The sequence below is a fragment of the Varanus komodoensis genome, unplaced genomic scaffold (assembly GCF_004798865.1).
Source record: "Varanus komodoensis strain SLA01 unplaced genomic scaffold, ASM479886v1 scaffold6_2, whole genome shotgun sequence".
In the NCBI taxonomy this organism is placed as follows: domain Eukaryota; kingdom Metazoa; phylum Chordata; class Lepidosauria; order Squamata; family Varanidae; genus Varanus; species Varanus komodoensis.
Window position 1 is genome coordinate 18,888,789 of NW_025336346.1, and position 22,754 is coordinate 18,911,542.

Sequence of the window (22,754 nt, forward strand, 5' to 3'; positions counted from 1 at the left end):
CTGGTCCAATTAACTTAGTACTACCTACTCCTACTGGCTGCAGTACTTTTTTTGTTGCACATAATGCATATTCCCACCTACTGCCCTATGACCTTCCCTAGTACAGTAAAATAATGTTTCTTATAATACCCATGATTGGAGCTGTACTGAGACAACCTAGTAAGGCAACATTAGAACATAAGTTATTCTGAATCTTATAATCTTAACTATTCCTCCACTGATTCTACCCTATTCTATTAAGCACATGTATTTGGAATTCAACTCTCATTAATGCAATTCATAATAAATTACAGATCTAAGGTTATGGCCCAGGAGCTACCTTCACATTTAGCCTCCCCTGTTACATAGCAGTACCCCACTCAGTGCTTGAAATATAAGCCAAGCAGGGGAAGGAGTGCTAATCAAATCCATCCACCCTCCCAGCAAATTTACCTAAATCATATCCACCCACTTCACATGGCCTTCTAAAGCTAAGGCAGGATTCTGCAAAGGTAAGAATCCCCTCCGCCCTTCCTGTTATTAGCTACTGACCCCGTCTCCTGCACAGAGCGGACAGTTTCTCAAATGTTACCCATCTTGCTGCTAAATAGGTAAGAAGGGGCAAGATTCTTCCCTCTCCTGCCACACCAGAGCAACATTATCTCCAGCACAGGGGCCAGGAAAGCGCAGCGGTATGCACCCCAGAGCAGACCAAGCCATGATATTGCCTGAGTCGGGAGGACAAGATGGCACTCCAAACCCACCTGGCTGAGTGGTCTGGCAGGTAGATATTATTTCAGCTCAACAGGCTAGCGTAGGGGGCACAGGGCAGGCTATCCGCAGCCTACAGCTCTGTCCTTCCAATATTTGGGAACAGTCAGGGGAGTTGTCGGCCAGCCCATCGCAGAGCACCGGGTAGGGCAAGGCTGCCGTGGACTTCAAGCTCCTTAGATGCCTGTGGAGGTTTCGTTAGAAGGAATAAATAGCATCTCGACTTCCGCGCTCGCTGGTGCGCTCTCGGGCAGGCACGCCCCACACCGAGCGAGAGCCATCTGGCCGCAGGCGCGGCGCTCAAGGAAAGGTCACGCATGGCCACAAGTGAGCGCTGCAACAAGGAGAGTCGCTGAGCGGGGCAGCGGGAGAAGAGAGACTCCGGCTGCCACCGCACCGCCGCTCCTCCTCTTCCAGCCTTTGCCAGGCGGGGAGCGGCACTCCATTTTCCCTGCCCTCAATAAACCTCCGGCGCTCCGGCCAGTCCGCGCTCACCCACGTGCGAGAGCGGAGCGAGCGGATCCTCCGCGCCTGGCACCACCAGCGGCAAGGCGACGAGCCCGGCGGCGGCGGCAGCGCGCCTCGGCACCTGGTAACTAAGCCCGCCCTCCCTCTCCTCCAGCCCGCCTCCTCCAGCGCCCTCCAAGACGACGTGCGCCCCGACCGGGCGCGGACCGTGCTCCCCCGCCGCCGCGATTGCGGGCTGGCATAAACGGAATTCGGTATCTATCTGGTCGGCGGCTCGTTGTCAAAGATTAGTGCCTTCCTGCCCGACGCCCTTTAAAAACGCGCGTTGTGTACACACGCTCACACATACATGCGCACGCCCGCACGCACGCACTCACGAGCAAGGTTGCTTTTAAGAAGCTCCCGTGCTTGTGGGAAAACCGGGCTGTTTGAGCAGATTTTCATAAAAACGGTGGGGAAGCAACCCCAGATATTTTCCAACAGGGATTGCAGTTAATATTATTCACACGCTACACGCTGCCCGCTCCCCTCTCCGCTGCTTCTATCTACCTTGCATTGTCAAGGACAAGAAGGAAAGTTTGAAAGCCAACCTGCCGCTAACCAGCCGGCCCCGCTTGGGAACTTCTAGTGTTCAAGGTGCCTTTGCTATGTGTGTGTGCGCGCCCGCGTGCAGCAGCTTCTAGGAAACGGACTGTTGCTTCCCACCACCGTTCTTCATCACACAGCTTCCCCGCTTCTTCCTCCCTCCGGCCCACACAAGCGATTTGCTCGAGAAGAAGAGGGGGGAAGTGATGAAATGACCAAGAAGTGGTAAATGGATTGAGAGCAGTTTCCTCCTCCCGGAGAGCACGATTGCAAAGGGGAGCCGGCGTGGTGTGTGCGCGCGTGTGCATGTGCGTGTGCGGGGGGGGGGAACTGGCAGAGCGAGGAGAACCGATCGGCGGCGGCAGCCCAGCCCCTGTAGAGCACAGGAGCTTGCAAAGGCGGAGTGAGAAGTCGGTTACTGCCAGTAGAGGCTAAGCGAAGCTGCCTTTTTGCAACGGTGAAGAATTGATTCTAGGCACTAGGGGGGAGCTGGATGTTAGGCAGGGTGTTCCTGCTGCTCATCGGCGACGTGCAAAGCGCTTTTTCTGATTGCAGTTGACTTGCAATGCAGGCTTCTCTTTGGAATGCAAAACCGTGCACAGGATGAAATCAGGTTTGTTACGACATTCTCTTCTCTAGTTTTTTTTTTAACACCCCCCTCCAGTCCGCGTTTCCCCAGATGTCAGAAAGGATCATAGCAACAAGGCAGTGTCAGTCACCTCATTACAGGGTTTCTCGTGCCGTTCTTTGGAGATTTTTTTTAAAGGAAGGAGATGATGAATCTTTTATGCAGCTGGTTTCTTTATCTATGCAGGAGCTTCACAATTTGCACTTGATTACAGCTTTTTTATTTTGTATTTTTTGTTGGTAAGATCCGCTTCCCTAAATGATGACAAATAAATGAGCGAGAAGGGAAGGAAAGAAGGGGAAGAATACATGCCGAAATGAGGTGGTGTGGTTAGGTGCTTTTTCTCTGTGAGTGTTTTCCCCAAGCAGAAAAATGTGCCAGCCTTTAGCCTGCAAAGCAGTTGCATAGAGCTGGCTTAGGTTTGTGTATCTTTAGAAAGTGAAAGAGATTTCTTGGATAGCATCAGTTGATTTATGGAGCTCTTTTCAAGTGCATGGTATATTAGCAGATTCCATTACTGGCATTCTTTCCAGCTGATTTGCGGACAAAAACAAGCGTGTCTTGCTTTCCCCCCCATATCTTGTAGGTCACTCTTCCAGAATGCCAGAGGAAAGTTCCCCACGGAGGACTCCCCAGAATGTCCCGTATCAGGACCTGCCTCATTTGGTCAATGCCGATGGTCAGCACCTTTTCTGCAGATACTGGAAGCCAGCTGCCAGTCCAAGGTGAGCACTGCTAAGAGCGGCATTTATTGTGTGTGAATAAATAATACATTGTGTGTTCAGCTTCGCTGCTGTGGTACCTAGAATAGCTGCACACAGAATGTGCCGAATGGATCCCCTTGCTCCAAGCAACTTCCACTTCTAACACCTTGCCTGTGCAGAGTATGTTCCATGGTGTAGCTATTGGAAAGCCCATCACATGTACTTCCATGCTGTTGCAATAAGTGAAAAGCTGCCTATTAATCATTCAACCTCCTACTCATTAGAATGGGCCTTATTACTTGCATGAATAAAAGCAACTCACATGAGTAAGGCTTGAGGGGGGTTTTAACCCTGTAAAACACAATGACATGAAAGGGGAAAAGGGGGCTCATTCCACATTTCAAGAAATACTTAACTGAACATAGGTTCAGGTTGCGCAATCTTTCCTATTATTTTGAGAGCCAGCTAACCAAAACTTGAGAGCCCTATTAAAATGGCTATAAATTCACATGCAAATGCTTAGGGTTCCACATGTTGGACATTATTTACTTTCCCCAAAATTTAATGTTTGTCTTAGATTACCTTGCCTGTGGTACTTAGATGAAACTCAAAGTCCTGAAGATTTTGTATTTTTTTTTAAATGCCCAGGGAGCATTGGCTATGGGGTGGTACAGAAATATATTTAATGAAAGAATGCATAATTAAATAATGGTCTAATTACCAAATCAGCTATTTAGTTAATCTCCTTTTCATAATCCCGTACTAAATAATGGTTTCATACTTGGAGCTTGTGCTTCAGTAAGCATAAATATTGTGCTCTGGATGGGCATATTGTGTAAAATTTCCTCATTATTTCTCATTGCTCTCTTCTCTGTCAGTTGATACTGGTTTGTTGCGTATGAATGGTAGCTTCGTAGAGAATAACATAAATCATGAGACTTTTCTTCTGCTTTGTTTTGCAAATCATCTGGATAAGCTCTTGTTTATTTTTACATTGCAAGGCAATATCAAATCAGTTTTGGAAAATGCTTGCCCAAAGAACAGTTTTCCGCTCTCCATTCAACTACAGTTAAGCAGTCTTGAATGACTGATGTCAAACTAAGGATAAATGCCTGTTGAAATGTCCCTGTTGAGTCAGAAAGAGGTCCATTTAGACCTTCATGTGCTTCTTCAACAGCACTCATAGAAAAGAGGAAGAGCAAGAAACAGGGCAAACATTACTGAATTGATCTTCTGGGTCGTAATTCCCAACTTTTACTCCAGTCTATTTTTGATGTTTCAGAAGCAGTGTTCATTGGTTGGTGCACTTCAGTGAATTTAGCAACAGGTTACAAGGCTCAATGGACTATTGATCTGACAGTGTGGATGTTTTACATTGCCCTGGCTTCTTTTAGTTAGCACATAATATAAGGTTTGTGAACCACAGAAGTTGCCTGAGGACCCATCGAAGTAATTCTCTGAACAAAATGTTCTCTTCTTGTTTCGCATGTCCTTCATTAAAAGATTCTAGTCCTGCAGTGTTGCTTTTAATCAGGGCCTCTTAAGCTCCCAACCTTTCACCTAGAAACAAAATCTGTCCTGTCCTTATGTTTTGTTCTCTGCAACAGCCACACTTTTGGAATACCCCTTTATCATTTTAGAAGGGCAGGTATAGCAACTTACATGGGTCCTTTTACATTGCGAGCTAAGGATGTGTGCTTTTTAGGGGACTCATCCTAATTCCTTGCCATGGTCTGTGAAGAAACCTAACAAGATTAGGATGTGTCTTGAACTATCTGTGACTGCATGATCCGTGCATCAGCTCTAGCAGACTCACAGGGAAACTTTCTGGCCCTTCTTGTAACATCCATCCTGGCATCATCCTAAAAATTTCTTCTGCTGAACAAATTCAGTATCAAAACAAGTGTCTTCTGTGAAACCAGCCTGTCACGCATTATAATGCTAATTAATCATTAACTGCCCACAGTGTTCTTCTGTGAGTTGGGGAATTGCATTCCCCTTTCATGTTTAATTTCTTAGCAAATTAGTAGTGCTCACATGAGTCTTTGATCAAGAAATGAAAGGATGATAAAGCAGTGAAACTTAGAACTTGGCATTTCATTCCTTCTGCTAACTTGTCTTTTCAGAGCACTGCACACACCAAGCGGTTAATTGAGAGCAAGATTGTCCTAGTTTTGTGACAACAAAGTGAACGGGATCAGTGCTGCTCACTTACAAGTGGCTCTTAATTGTGCAGAGCCATTTATTTTTAGCCCCTGCTGAATTGTGAGGCTGGCCTGTGAGGGGAGATGATAGGTTTGCTAAATAATGACTTGCCTGCCACATCCAAATTCAAGGGACTGTCTTGAAATATTTGAATACATGAAGAAAGCCTCGCAGTGGTTAGAAGTGCCAGGGCGTTTACCTGAATTTGAATGACCATTATTCAGTGGAGAGCAGCCCCAGTTCTGTGAATCTGATGAGGTTTCGGACATGAAAGGGAGTCAGTCATGTTTTTGTCAACGGTAAGCGGGGTAGCATTTACCCTTCTTCTGTCAGGTGTATAGGCTTAGATTGTGTTCTGTTGGCATGGATAAGAAGAAAACATTTGCAAGGATAAAAATGGAGAGAAGGACCACATAAGCCACCTTGGGTTCCTTGCAAGAAGGGAAGAGGTGGGATATAAATCTAATATATAATAAAAGTTGCTACTTCTCAGACGTGCTTCTGTGAGGCAGGAACTTCTGAGTTTTTCCTGCACCAGGTGTTCATTACCAATAGCTCCCCAGTGAAAATGAACCGGGAAGGCTACCCCATGCAAACTTGGCCAGGTCAACACAGGCATGCCCTGCCTTTCAGAAGTGTCAGGCTGGAGGATATGCAAGTTTAATTATCAGGCATATGTCCAGTCAGTTTTCTGGAAGCAAGTCTGGGTGCAGTCTTTTTTGCAGAATTCCCAAGTGTAGCCTGAGGAAACAGAGACACATTTTGAATGAACAATACAGAAAAACATATTTTTGCTTCATTTATTTTGTAGATTTGCCTTTGCGTATTTTCAGGATTCAATATATATAAAAGTGAGGTGGAGGATATTAGAGGGCTGTCCACCTTCTGTTGGTTTATTTTAAGGAGGCCCAAATCTCATGTAGCACAGTAGATACTATGGCCCAGTATAAGTAAAGTTGTAGCTACGCGATGGGTGGGATAATACAACATGACAAGCCATGGTGATTTCTTGTACAGGTTGGTCTGTTGTGTTGTCCAAACCCTCTTGTGGTACTTTTGGTTTTCAGAAACAACAGTCTGTTCTATGATTTCCATACTCCACCATGGTTTCTTCAGTCATCCAGACCCGGCATTGTGATTTCCATGGTTCAGGTATACAGCTACCACAGAGTCCCCTGGAAAAAGCAGCAACTGCAGGGGTTGCTCCAGCCTTCCAGCATGAGATTGAATTCAAGTGCAGTGGCTGACGGGATATGTGCCAACAGTGGGAGGACTGAGTGAAGAGGATGGAAACCATGCTAGCATAGAAACCACTTCAGGCACAACCGGACAAAAGACACACACTATGGAAACCGCACAGGGTTGCTTGTCATGACATGTGACCCCAGTCAGTGAAAGGATGGGGCGTACAGGAGTCAGATGCAAAACTGTGAAGACCATAAGAAACACCACTCACTCCCTGATTTTAGCTTCAGCTTATCAAAGGCTCCTCGTGTTATTTTCAGGCAGACACAGTTCACTGATTTCCTGCATGGCCACAAGGACTAGAACCTTTCAAAAAAAATTGATTAATGCAGCATCATACACACATCCATTCTAATTATATGGAGATACATGCTGTCAAACAGCCAAATCTTTCTGGCCTGTTTTCCTTTTGGCTCAAAAGGAATCATCTTCAAAGAGCTGCTTTAGCGTCTGATGCATCTAGGAGTGGTAGGTGGAAGGAGAGGCAAAGCTATTACATTGCTGGGCAAGGAAGTGGGTGTAGATGGGCTGGGTCTTTGGGAAGAGATGACTTGGGTTGGGAGAAGCTAGTAGAGTCATACCGGTGTGTGATCAAGCTGGGTTGGGTCAGCAGGAAAGAGGGAAGAACATGGGGAGGAAGGGAAGGAATCTGCTGGATCTGAAATGGACAAAGTGAAGATAAATATATTCTCTGCCGGTGCAGCAATGCAGTTCATTCAGCAGGTCCACATATTCAGTGCTAGTCTTGCTTGTAATGTTGGCTTACCTGTACTTGCTCAGTACCACACTTCTCTGCATCTCCCAGGGCATAGAAACACGGGAACCACAAGAACCACCAATGCAGAAATCCAGTTTTGCTTTGGAACAAGTAATGCCCACGACATGGCCTGCTATGCTGTAGGGCAGGCTAGAAATTTTTAATGTTCAGCTTAGGATAGGCATTTTTCATAGTATATGATGAGTAGTTGGGATATTTTTATTTCATTTTCCCTGCTCAGGTGTCCAGGTAGAGCAAGGCTGAGGTATCTCTCCACCTGCATAAGCTGTGCAACTTGATTTGTTGGAAAGTTCTTTTGAAAGACAATTGTGTAGTCTGTTTGATATCTGATGTGGGTTGGAATAATTTAGCCTTATTTATTACTTCTTATAATGAGCAACAATGTCATATTGTTTATTTTAAAGCCAGAGTCAAATCTATAGTAGCAGCATGATGGCCGCTACCCAATGCAATTAAAACTAGCTACACAGTGAAAGGAGAAGTACAGGGTAGTTCAGCATTCATGGAAATTCAGGGTGGTTCAGCATTCTTGGAAAGATCAGGCAGTCATTAATGCAGAAAGGCAGTACAACCTGAAACACACACACAAACACATAATGCCCGTGCTAAGCATTAGTTAAACTAAGTCACTCCAGTCATGGCACATGACTGCAACCCTATAGCAAGTTTCCTTGGAGTAGACCCCAGTGAAATCAGTGGGACTTGCTTTTAAGTAGGCATGAACAGGATTGCACTCTAGTGTAAACCCTCAGTTTGCTATGTAAGAAGTAATTTACATGCAACACATTTCATTAAAATATCCTCTTCTCTCCTCTGCCTCCGTCCAGTTTAGTTCTGTTTTCTGCACTTCCAGTATTTGTCTATCACAGTGAATCAGTTAAATGCTTCATTAATAGCTACAGTTTTTGTGACCATTTATGGCTTTCTAATTTGAGCCTTCTGAGATAAAAAAAGTGCTTCTTTCTTCTGAGGATATGGGCCTGGTGCCTGTCAAGTTTAGCCTTCTAAATGATGTATTATAATGCTTTTTCAAAAAATGGTTTTCCATAGGAACACACACACACACACACACACACACACACACACCCCATTTAGGTGAGAGGCCTGCTCTGGATCACATGGACACATGCGAATTGTGTCATTTGTGCTTTGAAAGACTGTACTTTCCTCTTGTTCAGCTGACATGTTTGCCATTTTCATGCAACAATGGTGACTAGAAATTGCCACCCCCTTTCCTAAAACTCCAGCTTAGCTCGGACATGGAGAACATTAGCTCTAGCATCCATTAGCCTAGCAATACCCGGGCAACTTGAAATCTCTTTCTTTTTCAGGAATAAATGATTGGAATCTAACTTTAATGGACTCCTATACTATGCTGGTAGCATAGTAACTTATAAATGTACATATACTAAATTTAAAAGTGTCATGCAACTTCAATCATGCCTCTAAAGATGTACGTATCCAAAAGACATAGGATACATACAATATTAATGGTAATGTTAATAATAATAATAATAAAATGATGATAATAGTGACTATTCACGGACCAGCTTGTTTGCCTTCTTTCATGGGCTTTTCCACTGCAAAACAAAGACAGATTTGTTTCTATGGAGTGTTCTTGTGGCAACTGGAAAAATTATCAGACTAATGAGGCTTGTCTGAGTATCTACAGCAAGATGAGAACCAGGAATTCTGTCTGTAAAAGATACCTTCTTATTTGAAGCTAGTGTATCCCTCCCCTCATCACCTTTCTTTGGGGTGTGGGGGGAGATCATAAAAGGGTGTCCATTGAAAATTAATGAGGCAGTCACCATGGTGCATAGGAATGCAGTAACACTGGGGAAATGAATAGTAGATGATAACACTGGAGAGAAAGAGAGAAGACCAAAACATGTTGACAAGGTATAGAAAGACTGGCATGTTGATTTTTCAGTCTTTAGTCTTTACCTACAAAAATGTCCCAAAACATTTAGCATGGCACCATAGCCAAGTGGACGGAAGGACATTTTTCTTCTCCCTCTTGCCCACCCATTGCGGGCAACATCAATTCTCTGTTACGCAAGGGCAGGAAGTGGGTCAGGACCTACTGGTAGATCTTTAGGTAATTTGCAGTCAGTCAGCAAAGGCTTCTCATTTCTGGTAGCTTAACTGTAGCAAGAAAAGTGTCATTTTTGCTGCCTGTATTTTGCTGCTGAACTGAAAAAAGCTTGGAATTACCACAAACAAACTTTATTTAAAAGAATTTGGCTCTGTTCGGTACTGAAAACAAATTCCTAAACTCAGAAGCACACTCTTTTTATAGTATAAGGGTTTATTTTGCACAAGACTCTTTTTGGTGGATCTTGGAGTTCTGCTAAAAAATAAAGCTGATCCAGGAAACCTGAAATCTGCTCACCCATATCTACTTTGTGGGCACAGTATAATGAGGTTATAGAGGGAAGATGTATTTGTGTATGGTGAAATCCTGTAGATTTACAGAAAACATGTAACCTGGGTTCAGGCAGCACGATTGCCACACTCGAGGGTTGTGCACGAGTTGAGAGTGGGTTGCTTTACTGTGGTTGGTGAAATACGGATTTTCATGTTGTTGAAGCCAGTTGTGTTACCCATGGCTTGAAGAGCACCCATGGTTTATTCTTGGGTTGTGAGCTGCAGGTTGTCCACCATGATTTGCTTTCTCAGCTGGATTCACACACCACATGAACTCACATTTCAACAACTCACAGTCCATGTGCAACCCTTGCATGTGGATTATCATATTGTGAGAACTCAGACATACTATTTCAGAGGGAACCAAATGAAGGACATGGTGCAGCAGCTGAATCTGCATCAAGAGAGAATGCACAGCCCAGGTAGAAAAAGAGCTAAGTATTAGTAAATATTCTTCCGGGATGATTTGTTTCAGAGGTTGAACAACTGACTCCAGATGTTACCTCCACTTTTCAGCTGGAAATACATGCATGATGATACTGATCATCTAATGGTAGAAAATGTACAATAGTTTGAGGACAGGTAATTGATTAGGAACTCGTGTAGTTCGGATTTCTTCTTATACTTGTAGTAATTTCATTTAAAGAAAGATTTTACACTCTGTTAATGTGTTCAGATGCCAACTGCCAGATAAGGGGATGTCAGATGAAAACAAATTACATTGTTTAATGATAAGAATGACTAGAAACCTCTGTTAAGGAAAGTCCCTGACCAAGCGAAATTAGAGGTGACCATATATCTTAAGTTTTTCCTGGATTTTGAGACTAAAATGGTGCAAAATGTGGGCCTTTTAAAAAATGAAGAGTAGATGTACTTTTTGGATGTGTCAGTACTGTTAGCCAGTTTATGGGCTGTAGGGATAGTTTTAATAAAAAGTTCTCATTGTTATTCAGTGTCACTTCAGCAAGGCTTTAGATTTGTCTGTCAGACTGCATAGCAATATGGTACCTTCATATTGCCAGGCTGAAGAAGCGTTGAGGAAGCAGTAATGAAACTCCTGGAGTTCTTTAAGCATCTCTCTGACTTAGTGAATTAAGAACTATGTTTCATACCCATGGTTTCTAAAAAGGATAGGTAGCTAATCAAAATTAAATTTAGTAAAAGAAAAAATGTAAAGTTACTTTACAATGTAAACAAGCATGCTTTCTTGATTATTGAGAAGACTTATAGTACAACATGTTTACCTCTGATTAGTGCAGTGCCATTACACATGGTGTGTATAATTTTCATAAGCAGGGATGGATCAGATGCCAGATGATGCTTCATGGGCATTTTGTTGTTCTTTCATGATTTTACTATGATGACCAGAGGGCTAAATTTAGCCATCCTGGGGTTCCAGTCTAGTATTCAGAAATTTACCAGATGGCCACATCCCTTTACCCCACCTTCTCTTTCCCAACCACTGATGATTTAGTGTTTTCTTGCATTTCCTAGGACTTTGTTACTAGTAATAAGAGCTTTAAAGTAAAATATGCAAATATGAGGAAGTATATTTGGACCCACCCCTTTAACCCCTCATGCCCCCGGAAGGTCCCCCCCCCCCCCCGAGCTTCTCCAAAATTGATTATGGCTCCTTGGGCTGAAATACTTTTTCTACCCTTGATGGAAAAGTTTCTCTTAACTGTAAATTAGAATTTAGTTTTGTCCATTGCGGAAGCTCTGATTTTCAGTCACATTTTCTTAACCTCAAGACTCAGAACTTTAAAAAAAATGAAGACCTGAATTTTCAGAATCCAGCAAAGTCCTTCATGGAGTACACCAGGGTCTTTAGAATGAAAACAAATAAATTAAACATGTTTTTAGCTGATGAACTGTGAAGTGTCACCTGATTAATCAATCAGTTACCCAGCTGTAAACAGTAATTATTACAGAAGCTGAGTACATGTAGGTTCACCCAGAAGTACTGAAGAAGCTTGTTTTTGTTCCTGTTGCTAGTCTGCATAGAATTGTCATGCTTGTAGGAAAGATTAAAAATTAGGATCAGAAGCATACTCATTCATTCTCCCCCTGCCCCCATGAGTGCAAAGTAGGGCCATCCATCCAATAGAGATTCAGAGTGATGGAGTGGTCAGAGCTGCCATAAAACCTGGGAGAGCTCAGCTCTTGTCCCCGTTCATTCATGAGGTTTACTGGGTGACAGTCACAGACTGTTAGATATAATTAAGAAAGGACTCGAGGATAAGACTGCTGAGATCATAGTGGTCTACAAATCTGGGTTGTGACTGTAGGTAGAATATTTTGTCCAGTACTAATCGCCATACCCAAAAAAGAGTATTGTAGAGTTAGAAAAAGTGCAGACAGGGACAACTCAAATGATTGAGGTGATGGGTCAATTCCTTATGAGGAAGGTTACAACAGCTGGGATTGTTTAGCTTAGAGAAAAGGCAAGATGCAACAAAGGTTTATAGAATAATGTATGGTGTGAAAAAATGGAGAGGGAACATTTTTCTCCCTCTCTCTTAATAGTAGAACTCGAGTTGTCCCATGAAACTGGTGGGAGATTCAGGACAGATAATAGGAAGCACTTCTTTGTATGGTGTATAAACTGTGGAATTCACATCTTCAGGATGCTATACTGGCCACCAATTTGGATGGCTTTGAAGGGAGATTAGATAAATTCGGGGAGGAGGAGGCTATAAATGACTGCCAGTCCTGGTGGCTCCTTCCAGAATTAGAGAAGGAGTTGCGATGGGTTGGACACAACTTTGCGACTAGCAACAACAACAAAATGCCTGTATGTGCCAGTTACTGGGGCATTTGGGCTGGAGGGGGCTGTTGCACTCATCCTGCTGGTGGGATCCTCTGAGCAGCTGCTTGGCCTCTTGAGTGCTGGACTAGATGGACCTTTGGATGATTAGATGTTCTTAGGTAAGAGAGCAGCTTTTGGATCAGCGTATGCAAGCCAGACCACAGCGTGCCACATGCAGAGAGAGGAGATTGACAGAAAAATTAGAGGAGGTAACCAAGAATGCTCACTAAGCGAGCCAAATCAGCTAAAGGGAAAGAGTTTGTCCTGACCTTCTGCTGAAAACCTGTTTCCAAGTACCATAATTCCCTTGCTGAACTGCCAATGACACAACCAGGTAATTTTAAACACTTGATCATGACTTTCATGGGGAGCCCTTTAGATGGCCATGCCTGTTGCTTCATTCATGAAATACAGAACTCATAGTTCTCTTTTCCTCCCTCCGTCCTATTTCACATGCTTTAAAACTGCTACATTCCAGATATGCATGTTAGAGCAACAAAACTGTTAAACCTGAGGGAGCAAAGAAATATTTTGAGTATGAGCAGATTGCATTTTAAACACACTGAAACCACAGCCCCGTCGTGATTGCAGTTTGTTCATGCACCTGCTGCTTTCTGAGAGTTTCTTTAGGAAGGAGTAGTGCTGCAGAGTCTTGGACTTGGGCGTCAGGGTCTGGTCCTAGTGGCACCAGCCACCCGGAACAAAGCCCCCTCTCCTGTGCAGTCTCAACCATGTCCATCTCTTTTTATTGTCCTCCTTCCTGCTTAAGCAACAAGTTGGAAAGGCTGAGAACATGAGAAGAACCTCTGTAAATCAAGCCGAAACCCCATCTACTTGTGGAGCTGTCCAGAATCCCCTAGAAAGTGTACAAGCGGGCACTCATCCTGTCCCAGCTGTAGATCGACCTTGCAGTCTGAACAGGACTAGCGAAATGGGAGAAGGTTACATCCCAGATGCTGGTACAGAATTTCGTGCTCTTAGCAAAAGACCCTGTAGCAGAAGAGCTGTAGCTCAGTAGCCCAGTATATGCTTTGCATGTAGAAGACAGCGGCTTTAACCTTAGGACAGGAAAAGGCTCTTTTTTCTCAAACCCTGGAAAGCTGCTGTCAGCCTAAGGACATTGTGAGTCTCTGTTGTTTGCCTTCTTACCAGGCAGTTTCCTGGGTCTGCGTTGTGTGATGCAAGTGGCAAAAGTATCACAACAACCGCAGCTTCTGATTGGCTGTCCTGAAGATCCCTACGAATAATATGCTGCACATTCTCCACTAACCATTTTTTCCTGAGACGTTTGTCATGCCATTATGCACAGCCATATACATTTCTCACTTAAATCACAGGGATGTACATTATTTATACGACTGCAGCTGTGTAAAAATTTTTTATCATGCATAAAATAACCATCATTTTCATCATTACATTTGCAATGTAAAGAAGCTGTAGGATGCTGCTTAGGCAAGGCTAAAATTAGCAGTGCCTCAGATGTTGAGACTTCTGCAAGTGCCTTTTCAAATGTGTTATAATTTCCCCACCTTTTGTGAAAGAGAACACCCATAAAGCACAGCTCTCCTATAAATGAATAACAGCTTGAGGCTTAAACGGGAGTCGTTATTTTGGCATTGCTGTAGGTGTACATGTATGTTTTGGTTCAGCAATTGCCAGCTATGCTACAAATGAGCTTTGATTTCCTTTGCTGTTTTCAGTTTGGGTGTCGAAATGAATTCCAGTGTTCTCTGAGCTTGCAAAAAGAGGATTGGACACATTCTTGGAGACGAAGGCTATTATCGGCTACTAGTCCTGGCGGCTGTACGCCACCTCCAGGGTCACAGGCAGTAGGTCTGTGTATACCAGTTGGTGGGGAACTCGAGCAGGAGGGGGCTGTTGAACTCCTGTCTTGGTGGAATGCCGTATTGGGGACTATTCCATTTCACTGTAGCTGGTTCTAAATGAATTAGTATAGAGAAATGAGATGTGGCCTGCGCTGCATAACTTTAGCATAGTGCTTCATGTCAAGCCACAAAGGGAGGATGCTAGCCGAGGAACAGTTCCCTTTCTCCATCCAGTTCCCTTTCTCCAGTTTCACCAGTTCCCATAAAGGTCACCTGATGACTTAGTAGGATCTACTGTATGTCACATTTCAAAATTTCCCCACCATTCACATGTGAATATACGCATGTGAAATATAGAGATGAACAAATGGATCATCCATAAGACCCCGACCGCATGCTTTCCCCCAACACTAAACAACTCACAGCAGAATGCTTCCTCATGCAATTTCTAACACTTCCTCTCATAGCCCTTTCACAGCAGAGTTGCCAAGCGTAGCTGGGCAGTCATGCTGAGATCGGGGTTCCTGCAAATGCTGAGAACTGCCTCATATGCACAATTAATATGGTTAATCTCTAGGAGCAATTTTAAAAAGCACAATAGCCTTTCTCTTTAGAAATAAATCAATACTTGAAATTTAAGGCATGCCACACAGGGTTCCGAGATTGTGACTTGGCTCCATATGGTATCACTGTAAGAAAGGTTTGGTACTCTGATCTCAGCCTTTGCTAGTTTCTTTGTTCTAACACAGTTTTATTCACTCTGGAAATTACTAGTTCATATTCACGTAGCTATTCAACCTGCTTGCAGAGAGCTCTGGAATACTCCAACCATAATCAAAGAGCATGAATGCTGACATGCAGGAAGGCCATCTTGTGAAGAGCATATACGAGAAACATTTTGGAATCCTACACTTTTCTGTCCGGTTAAGACTCAGGATTCAGTAAGAACCAGTGAATGAACACAGGGTGGCTGCCTACATGTTTTACAAACACCCTTGTTAGGGGCATCCCACATGTTTGCACTGGGATGAATTTTAAAGCCTACCTCTCTTCTCAGTTTTTCAGGGACTGCTGTGTTTGGGCCTCTGGCCCTTCTCTTAATTTCTCTCTGGGCACACATACAGTGTCTCCACAGATGTGTGATGCCCTTCACATTGAACAGTATTTGGTCCAGCTTTTGATCCATCCATGCTCTTGGATGGCAGCAGTTGAGTGTGTCTAAATAAAATCATACTCTGCTTTAGAAGAATACCTGTAAGAGGCAAACAACGTGTTACCTGAGATACATAACCTCTTTCTTGCATGTCCTGAGACTGTTTAATTAGAGTCAAGATGTAGTGTGACACCATTGCTCTCAGCATTATAGTAGGAAACAATACCTTGTTGCTGGGAGAATCTCCCAGCCCAGCTCCTGTGCGAGCTGTGGTACATTGAATTCGGAGTGGGAGAGCAACGATGCCTGCCTCACTACAAATGGCTCCACTGAGCAAGACTCGGAGAGGCAAACACTTGTGTGGGTCACGTGATCATGAAAGGGAACTAAACTACGGTTCGCATAATGAGCCCCAGCAGCACAGCTTGTTGTCTTGTGCAAACCCAGCCAGCACAGCTTGTTGCTGTGGGTTACAAGTCAACCAAGAACCTTCGGGCTGTGTGAAGATAGAGTCCAAGTTTTCTCAACATACAGCATTCCCAGCTAGATAGTTGTTCTATGTGTTGTAAGCCGCCTAGGAAGGCCTCAGCAATTATAGGTGGCCTATAAATATATATAAGTAAATAAATAGTTTGGATTCGGAATGGGAGAGAGCTGTGAGTGAGGAAGAGTTGGCAGATGGCGCTGAAATGTCAAAGGTAAGAAGCAAGGTCAGTCAGAGTGCAGCTGAGAACCAAATGGTCTTGGGAATGGAGAGAACCACTACACAGCAGGGGCATTTGGAGGGAAAGAGGAGTGAATTACTAAACCCAGTGAAGCAGCACCAAGACGAACAAGCAGACCAGTTAAATAATGGCAGGCATTCCTGCCATCTGGACCACAAGCAGTATGAACTTCCCTGTCAGTGGAGTCAAGACTTTTGGAAAAGAAAGGGAGGAAGGGGTCTTTTCAGTTTGGAATCAACTCTTAACATGGCCAAAAGCTACTCCCACAGATTAGAGGAATCATTATCTTGACTGTCTTGTCTGTCATTACTAGTTAACAGCCTTCATAGAAAATACCCTGCAACTTTATGAAACCTTTCAAGCTCTAATAAAGGAATGTATTCTACAAACCTTCCATTTTGTTCTGTGGGGAAGGAAAAACAGGGAGAGACTAGCTTATAGCATGCTGTTGTAAGTCTCTGGGCACACAACATGAAATGCTGCAGTACAGACAGTGTGCAAATACCCCAGCACATGTGGCTTATTTCCCTGTCCACAATCATGTGAACCTAATCCTTGTGCATGATGGCACAACACTTACTTCCTTTAATAAAACATTACTGAAAGACCTGGCTTGGCAGCAGCCATGTCTCTAGGGTAACATGTAGTTCCTTTTCCTATGTTTCATTGTAATTTTTAATATATATCTTGTATTTTCTACCATTCTGGTGTCTATTAGGACTATTTTATTAATTCTGTGATAAATAAATGTATTGATGTTGCAGTCTGGGTGCTATTGCAAAACCATTCCTCTATAGCTTAATCCTGCATCACAGAAATAATAATATAGGTTATGTAGATGCCACTTAAACCAGTTTCAACCCTTTACCCTTACTGTTGATACTGGTGTGAAATCAGTCTGCCATGTTATCAAAGCATTTCTTTGTTATGGATGTGGTTTGGGAGCCAGTCACAAGTGGACCTCTTGCTGCTGATAACCGAGATGCTAAGATAAATGTCTGAATTGGGTCCTCATTAGCATTTTCAGTAAATCAACCTGCAGGTCACTCAAATAACAGTTTGGTTCAAATTACTCTTGGGTTTCTATTAGCTGATTTTCACTCTACCCTGCTGGTTTTTGTGGATTTAATTTTTAAGCCTCCAGTCTGCCTTATGTCAGCAATCCTGATTTTGAAGTGTTCTACTTGTCACTGTTAAAGTTTTAACATAGTACTTGCATATTCTAGCATATTCGTACCCTTAAATAATGCCCGGGGAGTGGGGGCGGGGGATGGACAAACCAGGTCTCTAGCATCCTTGTCCTGGACAGAAATTGTGCACACATGTTAGGGAGGGATTATTAGAAAAGGGATTGAGAAGAAACATGCTCATATGAGAATGCCTTTGTGTAAAGCTGCAGTCGGACTGCATTAAGATCTTCACTAACTCTGCTTAGAATGCCCCCCCACTTCTGTAGCAAGAGGAGTAGCAGTGGGGGAAAGGACTGTCTTTGCTAGGGTCTGCCTCATCTAGCAGGGACCTTTCCTGTCCTTCCATCAGGCTGCTTCCTTAATGCCTGTTTAAAAAGAATCTAAAGATCTTGGTCTTTTCTGCTTCTTACGGGGAGTAGCCAAGTTAATCTTACCTAGAATCAATCCATTAAAATGAATGAATCTATATAGGACACTGGATAGTAAACATCTTTGGCTCCTGTTGTTGATTGCTTTGTTTGTTTAAGGCATTGTAGTGATGTTATATATCCTTTTATTAGGTACCTTATGAGTCCCTCTAATCACGAGGCAGGATATAAAACAGAAAGTTGGCTCCAGAGTGAGGACTTCTATATACTGACTTCTCTATATACTGCTTTTAACATGACAGTTTGCCAAGATTTCTGCTTCCAGATCCTTTGTAGGATTATGATCAACTCCTTTACATGTGTCTATGTGCTGGCTTTTATTTTTTTCTCTGTCTTTCTGTATGTTTCATTATGCCACTGCATTATAGGAGAATTGTAAAAATACGTGAGCTTTTCACTCCCATTAATTTTCAGATAATACCAGACTTTCCTCACTCTTAAAAAAGTTGTGGAAATACTTGTGAAGCAATGGTAGAGGCCCTGGAGTATGACAACATTGTGTAAAGAATCCACAGACTACCATGAGCAACGAATCACAGGCACACGTAAAAGCTTTGTGCAGAAAAGCCCTTGGTCATGCTTAGACTATTGAAATCAGTGGGACTTGAATAAAGTGATGATGAATAAAACCCTTAGTTACCTCACTTGTGACTTAAGATGTAATTGTGTGCATGTTTGGTTGTTTGTTTATTCTTTCATTCCTATATGGCCCAGTAGCAGAAGCTCTCTGGAAGATTAGAACTATGTATTTATTTGATTTTATTTGTATGCCACCCAGTTAGTCATAGGCTCTCTGGGTGGCTCACAGCATAATAACCAACATTTAACAACAGTTAAAACAATACAATTATTCATGAAACCATAATATAAAAACCAATAAGGTTACAATAAAATCAAAAAGAAAGAAAGAACGCATAAAACTAAACACCAAATATGTTGAAATAGCCTAATGACATAAAAATTACATGTACTACTTTTTTTCTGACTTTGGAATCAAAGTATGGCAGCAGCAACAATGTAAACCATTAAAAACATTAAACCAAAACAGCTCACCCACCAAAATAATCATGAAAAGGAGAAGTATTTAACTGGTGCCTGGAAGAGTAAAGGGTTGGTGCCAGCCAAATCTTGGATGGGGGTGAGTTCCATAATTGAGGTGCTGTTACGGAGAAGGCCCTTCTCACCATCCCTCCTCTTGCTTCACGGGCTGGGGAGGAATACGGAGAAGGCCCTCGGAGGATGACCTCAGTGATGGGGTAGGTATATATGAGGATAGGTGTTCCCTCAGATACCCCGGGCTTTGTATGCTCCGTGTATGTGTACTTAGACAGAAGAAAATTCCATGGCTTCCAGCACGCCCCATCTAGCATGCCCCAGCCAACTATGCTGGGAGGTGCAGGCCTTTTTCCTGTCCTAACAGGCATAGGATCATGACTTTAGTTTGGATCCAAGTCATTTGAAAGAAACACAGTTCCTGAAAGAAAAGCTAGAAGGTTTGACCATTTTAAAATTTACATTGGCCTTTTTTGCAGTCACATTACACTGCTGACTCGTGTTCAACTTGTGATTAACTACAACTCCAAGATACTTTTCACACATACTTGTTGCCCAGCCAGTTATCTTATAATTGAGCATTTGATTTCTTTCTCCTAAACTAAGAATTTTACCCTTGTCTCTGTTCAAGTCCAATCTATTACTTCCTCCCCAGTTTTCTAACATATTAAGATCATTTTGATGTGGTTTCTAATATATTATCTATCTTACCCAGTTTTGCGTCACTGGCAAATTGGATAATCATTCCCCCTTCCTCTTCCTCCAAGTCACTAGAAGATACCTGAGCTCAGCAGCACTGACATGCAGTCATTGGATATAGTTCTCTAGCCAGCTGTGGATCCACCTAGTAGTAGTGCAGTCCAGCCCACACCTAAGTAACTTGCTAATCAGAGTATCGTCGGGCCCTTTGTCAGATTCCTTGCTGTAGTCAAGTTTTATTATGCCCACATAAACAACTTAAGAAGGAGGCTAGACAGTTTGAGAGTAGGGCACTCAGTGGTTGCTACTCCTGGTGGGCATATGCTCCCTCCAGAATCGGAGCAAAGAATGCCTCTGTGTACCAGTTGCTGGGGAACATGAGCTGGAGGGTGCTGCTTAAATATTGCCTGTGGGCTCCCCACAGGATCTGATGGGCCACTTCAGGAACAAAATGCCAGACTAGATAGGCCATTTGACTGATCCAGGACAGCTCTTCTTGTGCTACTATATATTTTTATCCTGTCCCATAATGCTGTAATTTGGGGTCACCCAGTGAAATTTATTGGTGAAGTAATACAAGCAGAGGTATTCTTTGTATGAAAGAACATTGGCTGGAGCATGCTGTAATGATGGGCATTATCTTCAGTGGGCCCTTTCACAAGCTAAGCCATAATTTCCTTGCATTCCTGTAACCACGTAATCTTGCCACTGTTACTCCAGCCATGTAGTATTACAGAAGCACCCTTGTGCCATTACTCAGGCTGCTAGTTTTGCTGAATGGTATCTTGCTCACTTGCTCAAAGCTAGACTTGCTATTGGCATGTCATTTATAAACCTATTTACTGCATTCACTTCACTGGAATTTATTTCCAAGCCAGCATGCTTAAAATTGCTGTCTTAAGGATTTGCTGAATCCGTGCCACAATGGGTGCTTTTATCCATTCTGTGGCAAGTGCAAGTCAAGCACACAGAGCCAGTTTTGAGGTTGTGCAGATTGCTCCTTGGCTCAGTTACTTCTAAGAGGGCTTTTTAAATTAGTGTGATTCTGGCGTGTGCAGGGAAACCCTTTTATCTTACTTGCTGTGGTTCTTCTTGGAACATGTCAATATTATTCAGAGAGCCTTGCCAACAGATTCACAACATCTGGGGATGAAAAAGAACTGCAAAATGCGTGCTGTGGATAATGGGGTTCTGCAGGGTCCAAAAGACAGGTGTGTTTTCTTTCCAGTGATGCTGTTAGTGCCTTAAAGATCACACTGTGAAACTGCACTGGGTTCTGTAGAGGCTTGGCACACGAAAGGAGGGTGGGCAACCTCTTGTCCCTGATGGGCAAGTAGTGGCCTGACAGGTGCTCAGCAGCCCCACTGTTGACCTAAATCTCAGGAAGTGGGCAAGCAAATGTGGCTGGGGGAGATGTGAAGGGAAGCCGATTCATTCTTCCAGCCGTGCTGAAAGACTGTTTAATGTGTTCTTCTTGCCTTCCCATTGCTTTTTCCTTGTGTGCTGTGTAGACTGCAAGCCTTTGGGCAAGGCCTGTCATGTTTTGCTGATTGTGTCTAAGCTGTTTCAGGTCAGAACCCTTTTTGGCTGAAGAGTGGGATAAAAATAGTTCAAAAATAAACACATTCATCTTGCACAGTGAGAAATTGTGTGCGTCTGCCATTCAGTGTTCACATTTTTGCAGGCAGTTTGAATGGATGGTGTGCTACTGTACTGTACTCGAAGCAAGGACTAATTAGAAGAGCAAGTAAGAATTCTACTTATTGCAGGGAGGGGACTCTCCCACCTCCTTAAATGTGCTGAGGATCTCAATTTTTAATCCTTACCTTCTATATGAATTTCCCTGCCTCTGAGTACAGTAGAATCAGTAAGGCTTCATTCAGTCTGAACCACTTAACCTGATCTTTTCCAATAGCCAATAAATTTATTTTGCTTATTTCATTGGTACCCTGCACCTTCAATATCTGAAGATACCAGGGCAGCTACAATTTGAAATGTAAGAAAACATAAAATACAATGTCAATTTAAAAAATAAAGCTTCAAAAACTTAAAAGTAGCACTAACCTCAATTGCCTAAAAGTACAAAGAACATTCAGAATTTCTGGGAATTTTTAAAATGCACAGGAGAATAAAAATATTGTTGCCCAGCACCTAAAGGAATCAGTGAAGGCACCAAGTGACTTTCCATAGTGAGGGCATTCCAGAGGAAAAGCCTGCTGCAACTCAGAAGTTCCCCAGGTTAGGATCTCAGTGAATGGGTGGACTGATATAGGAAAAGGCAATCCAGTAAGTATCTGGACCCCAAGACATGTAGGATTTTAAAGTTTGAAATCTTGGTTTTTTTAGTTCAATGCTTGTTTACTTGTATCATTCTTGGTTTCTAATTTAATTCTCCCTACCTTGATGTTCCGTTTAGGGGGCTGGTGTTTGTTGCTCATGGTGCTGGAGAACACTGCTGTCGCTATGATGACCTGGCCCAGATGCTGACAGGAATCAACTTTTTTGTATTTGCTCATGACCATGGTGAGTGAGAACCATTAAAAGAATGCTGCATGGTTGCAATGGGGAAAAGGATGAGGTCAGAAGCTCTTCGGAGTTCAGAACCAGAGACCATAATTGAGTGAGCTTAAAGTGATTGTAAATTACTTCAAAAGGATCTCTCCACTCTGAAAGGGGAGGCATAAAAATGGCAAATGAATTCCAATGTATGTACATGTAAAGTGATGCTCATTGAGCCATAGAATCCCAGCTTCACAATGGGATCCCAGCTGGTGGTGCCCAACCAGGAGAGAGCTCTTAGGGTTGTGGTGAACATTTCACTGAAAATGTGGACCAAATTGTGGGCATAATTAGGAAAGTATTTGCAGGGAAAGCTGCCAGTATCAAATTGCTCTTATAGAAATCTATGGTGTGACTTGCAATACGCTGTATAGTTCTGGTAACCACACCTCAAAAAGAATACTGTGGGGTTGGAAAGGTGCAGAAATGGGCCACAAAAATGATCTGTTTGTGGATGCTGAAGGGGATAGAATATGAAGAACTGCCTGGACTCCAGTGATGTTTCAGGAGGAAATGTTC

The 22,754-nt window shown here is 43.1% G+C and overlaps 2 protein-coding genes across 3 annotated transcripts in view; one reads left to right on the forward strand and one right to left on the reverse strand.

Moving 5' to 3' along the window:
- Nucleotides 1-1,937, reverse strand: part of KBTBD12 (kelch repeat and BTB domain containing 12) — a 91,410-nt gene extending 89,473 nt beyond the window's left edge. The window contains exon 1 of the mRNA XM_044451148.1: nucleotides 1,809-1,937. The gene's annotated coding sequence lies outside the window, so the exon portion shown is untranslated. The remainder of the gene's footprint in view (nucleotides 1-1,808) is intronic.
- Nucleotides 1,249-22,754, forward strand: part of MGLL (monoglyceride lipase) — a 91,785-nt gene continuing 70,279 nt past the window's right edge. Inside the window, exons 1-3 of one of the 2 annotated variants that reach the window (XM_044451151.1) lie at nucleotides 1,249-1,342; nucleotides 3,018-3,156; nucleotides 22,093-22,199. In XM_044451151.1, the coding sequence (XP_044307086.1) occupies nucleotides 3,032-3,156; nucleotides 22,093-22,199 (232 nt within the window). In that variant the 5' untranslated portion in view covers nucleotides 1,249-1,342; nucleotides 3,018-3,031. Of the gene's footprint in view, nucleotides 1,343-2,182; nucleotides 2,417-3,017; nucleotides 3,157-22,092; nucleotides 22,200-22,754 lie in introns of those variants that run through there. The other variant, XM_044451150.1, reaches the window with a different exon arrangement.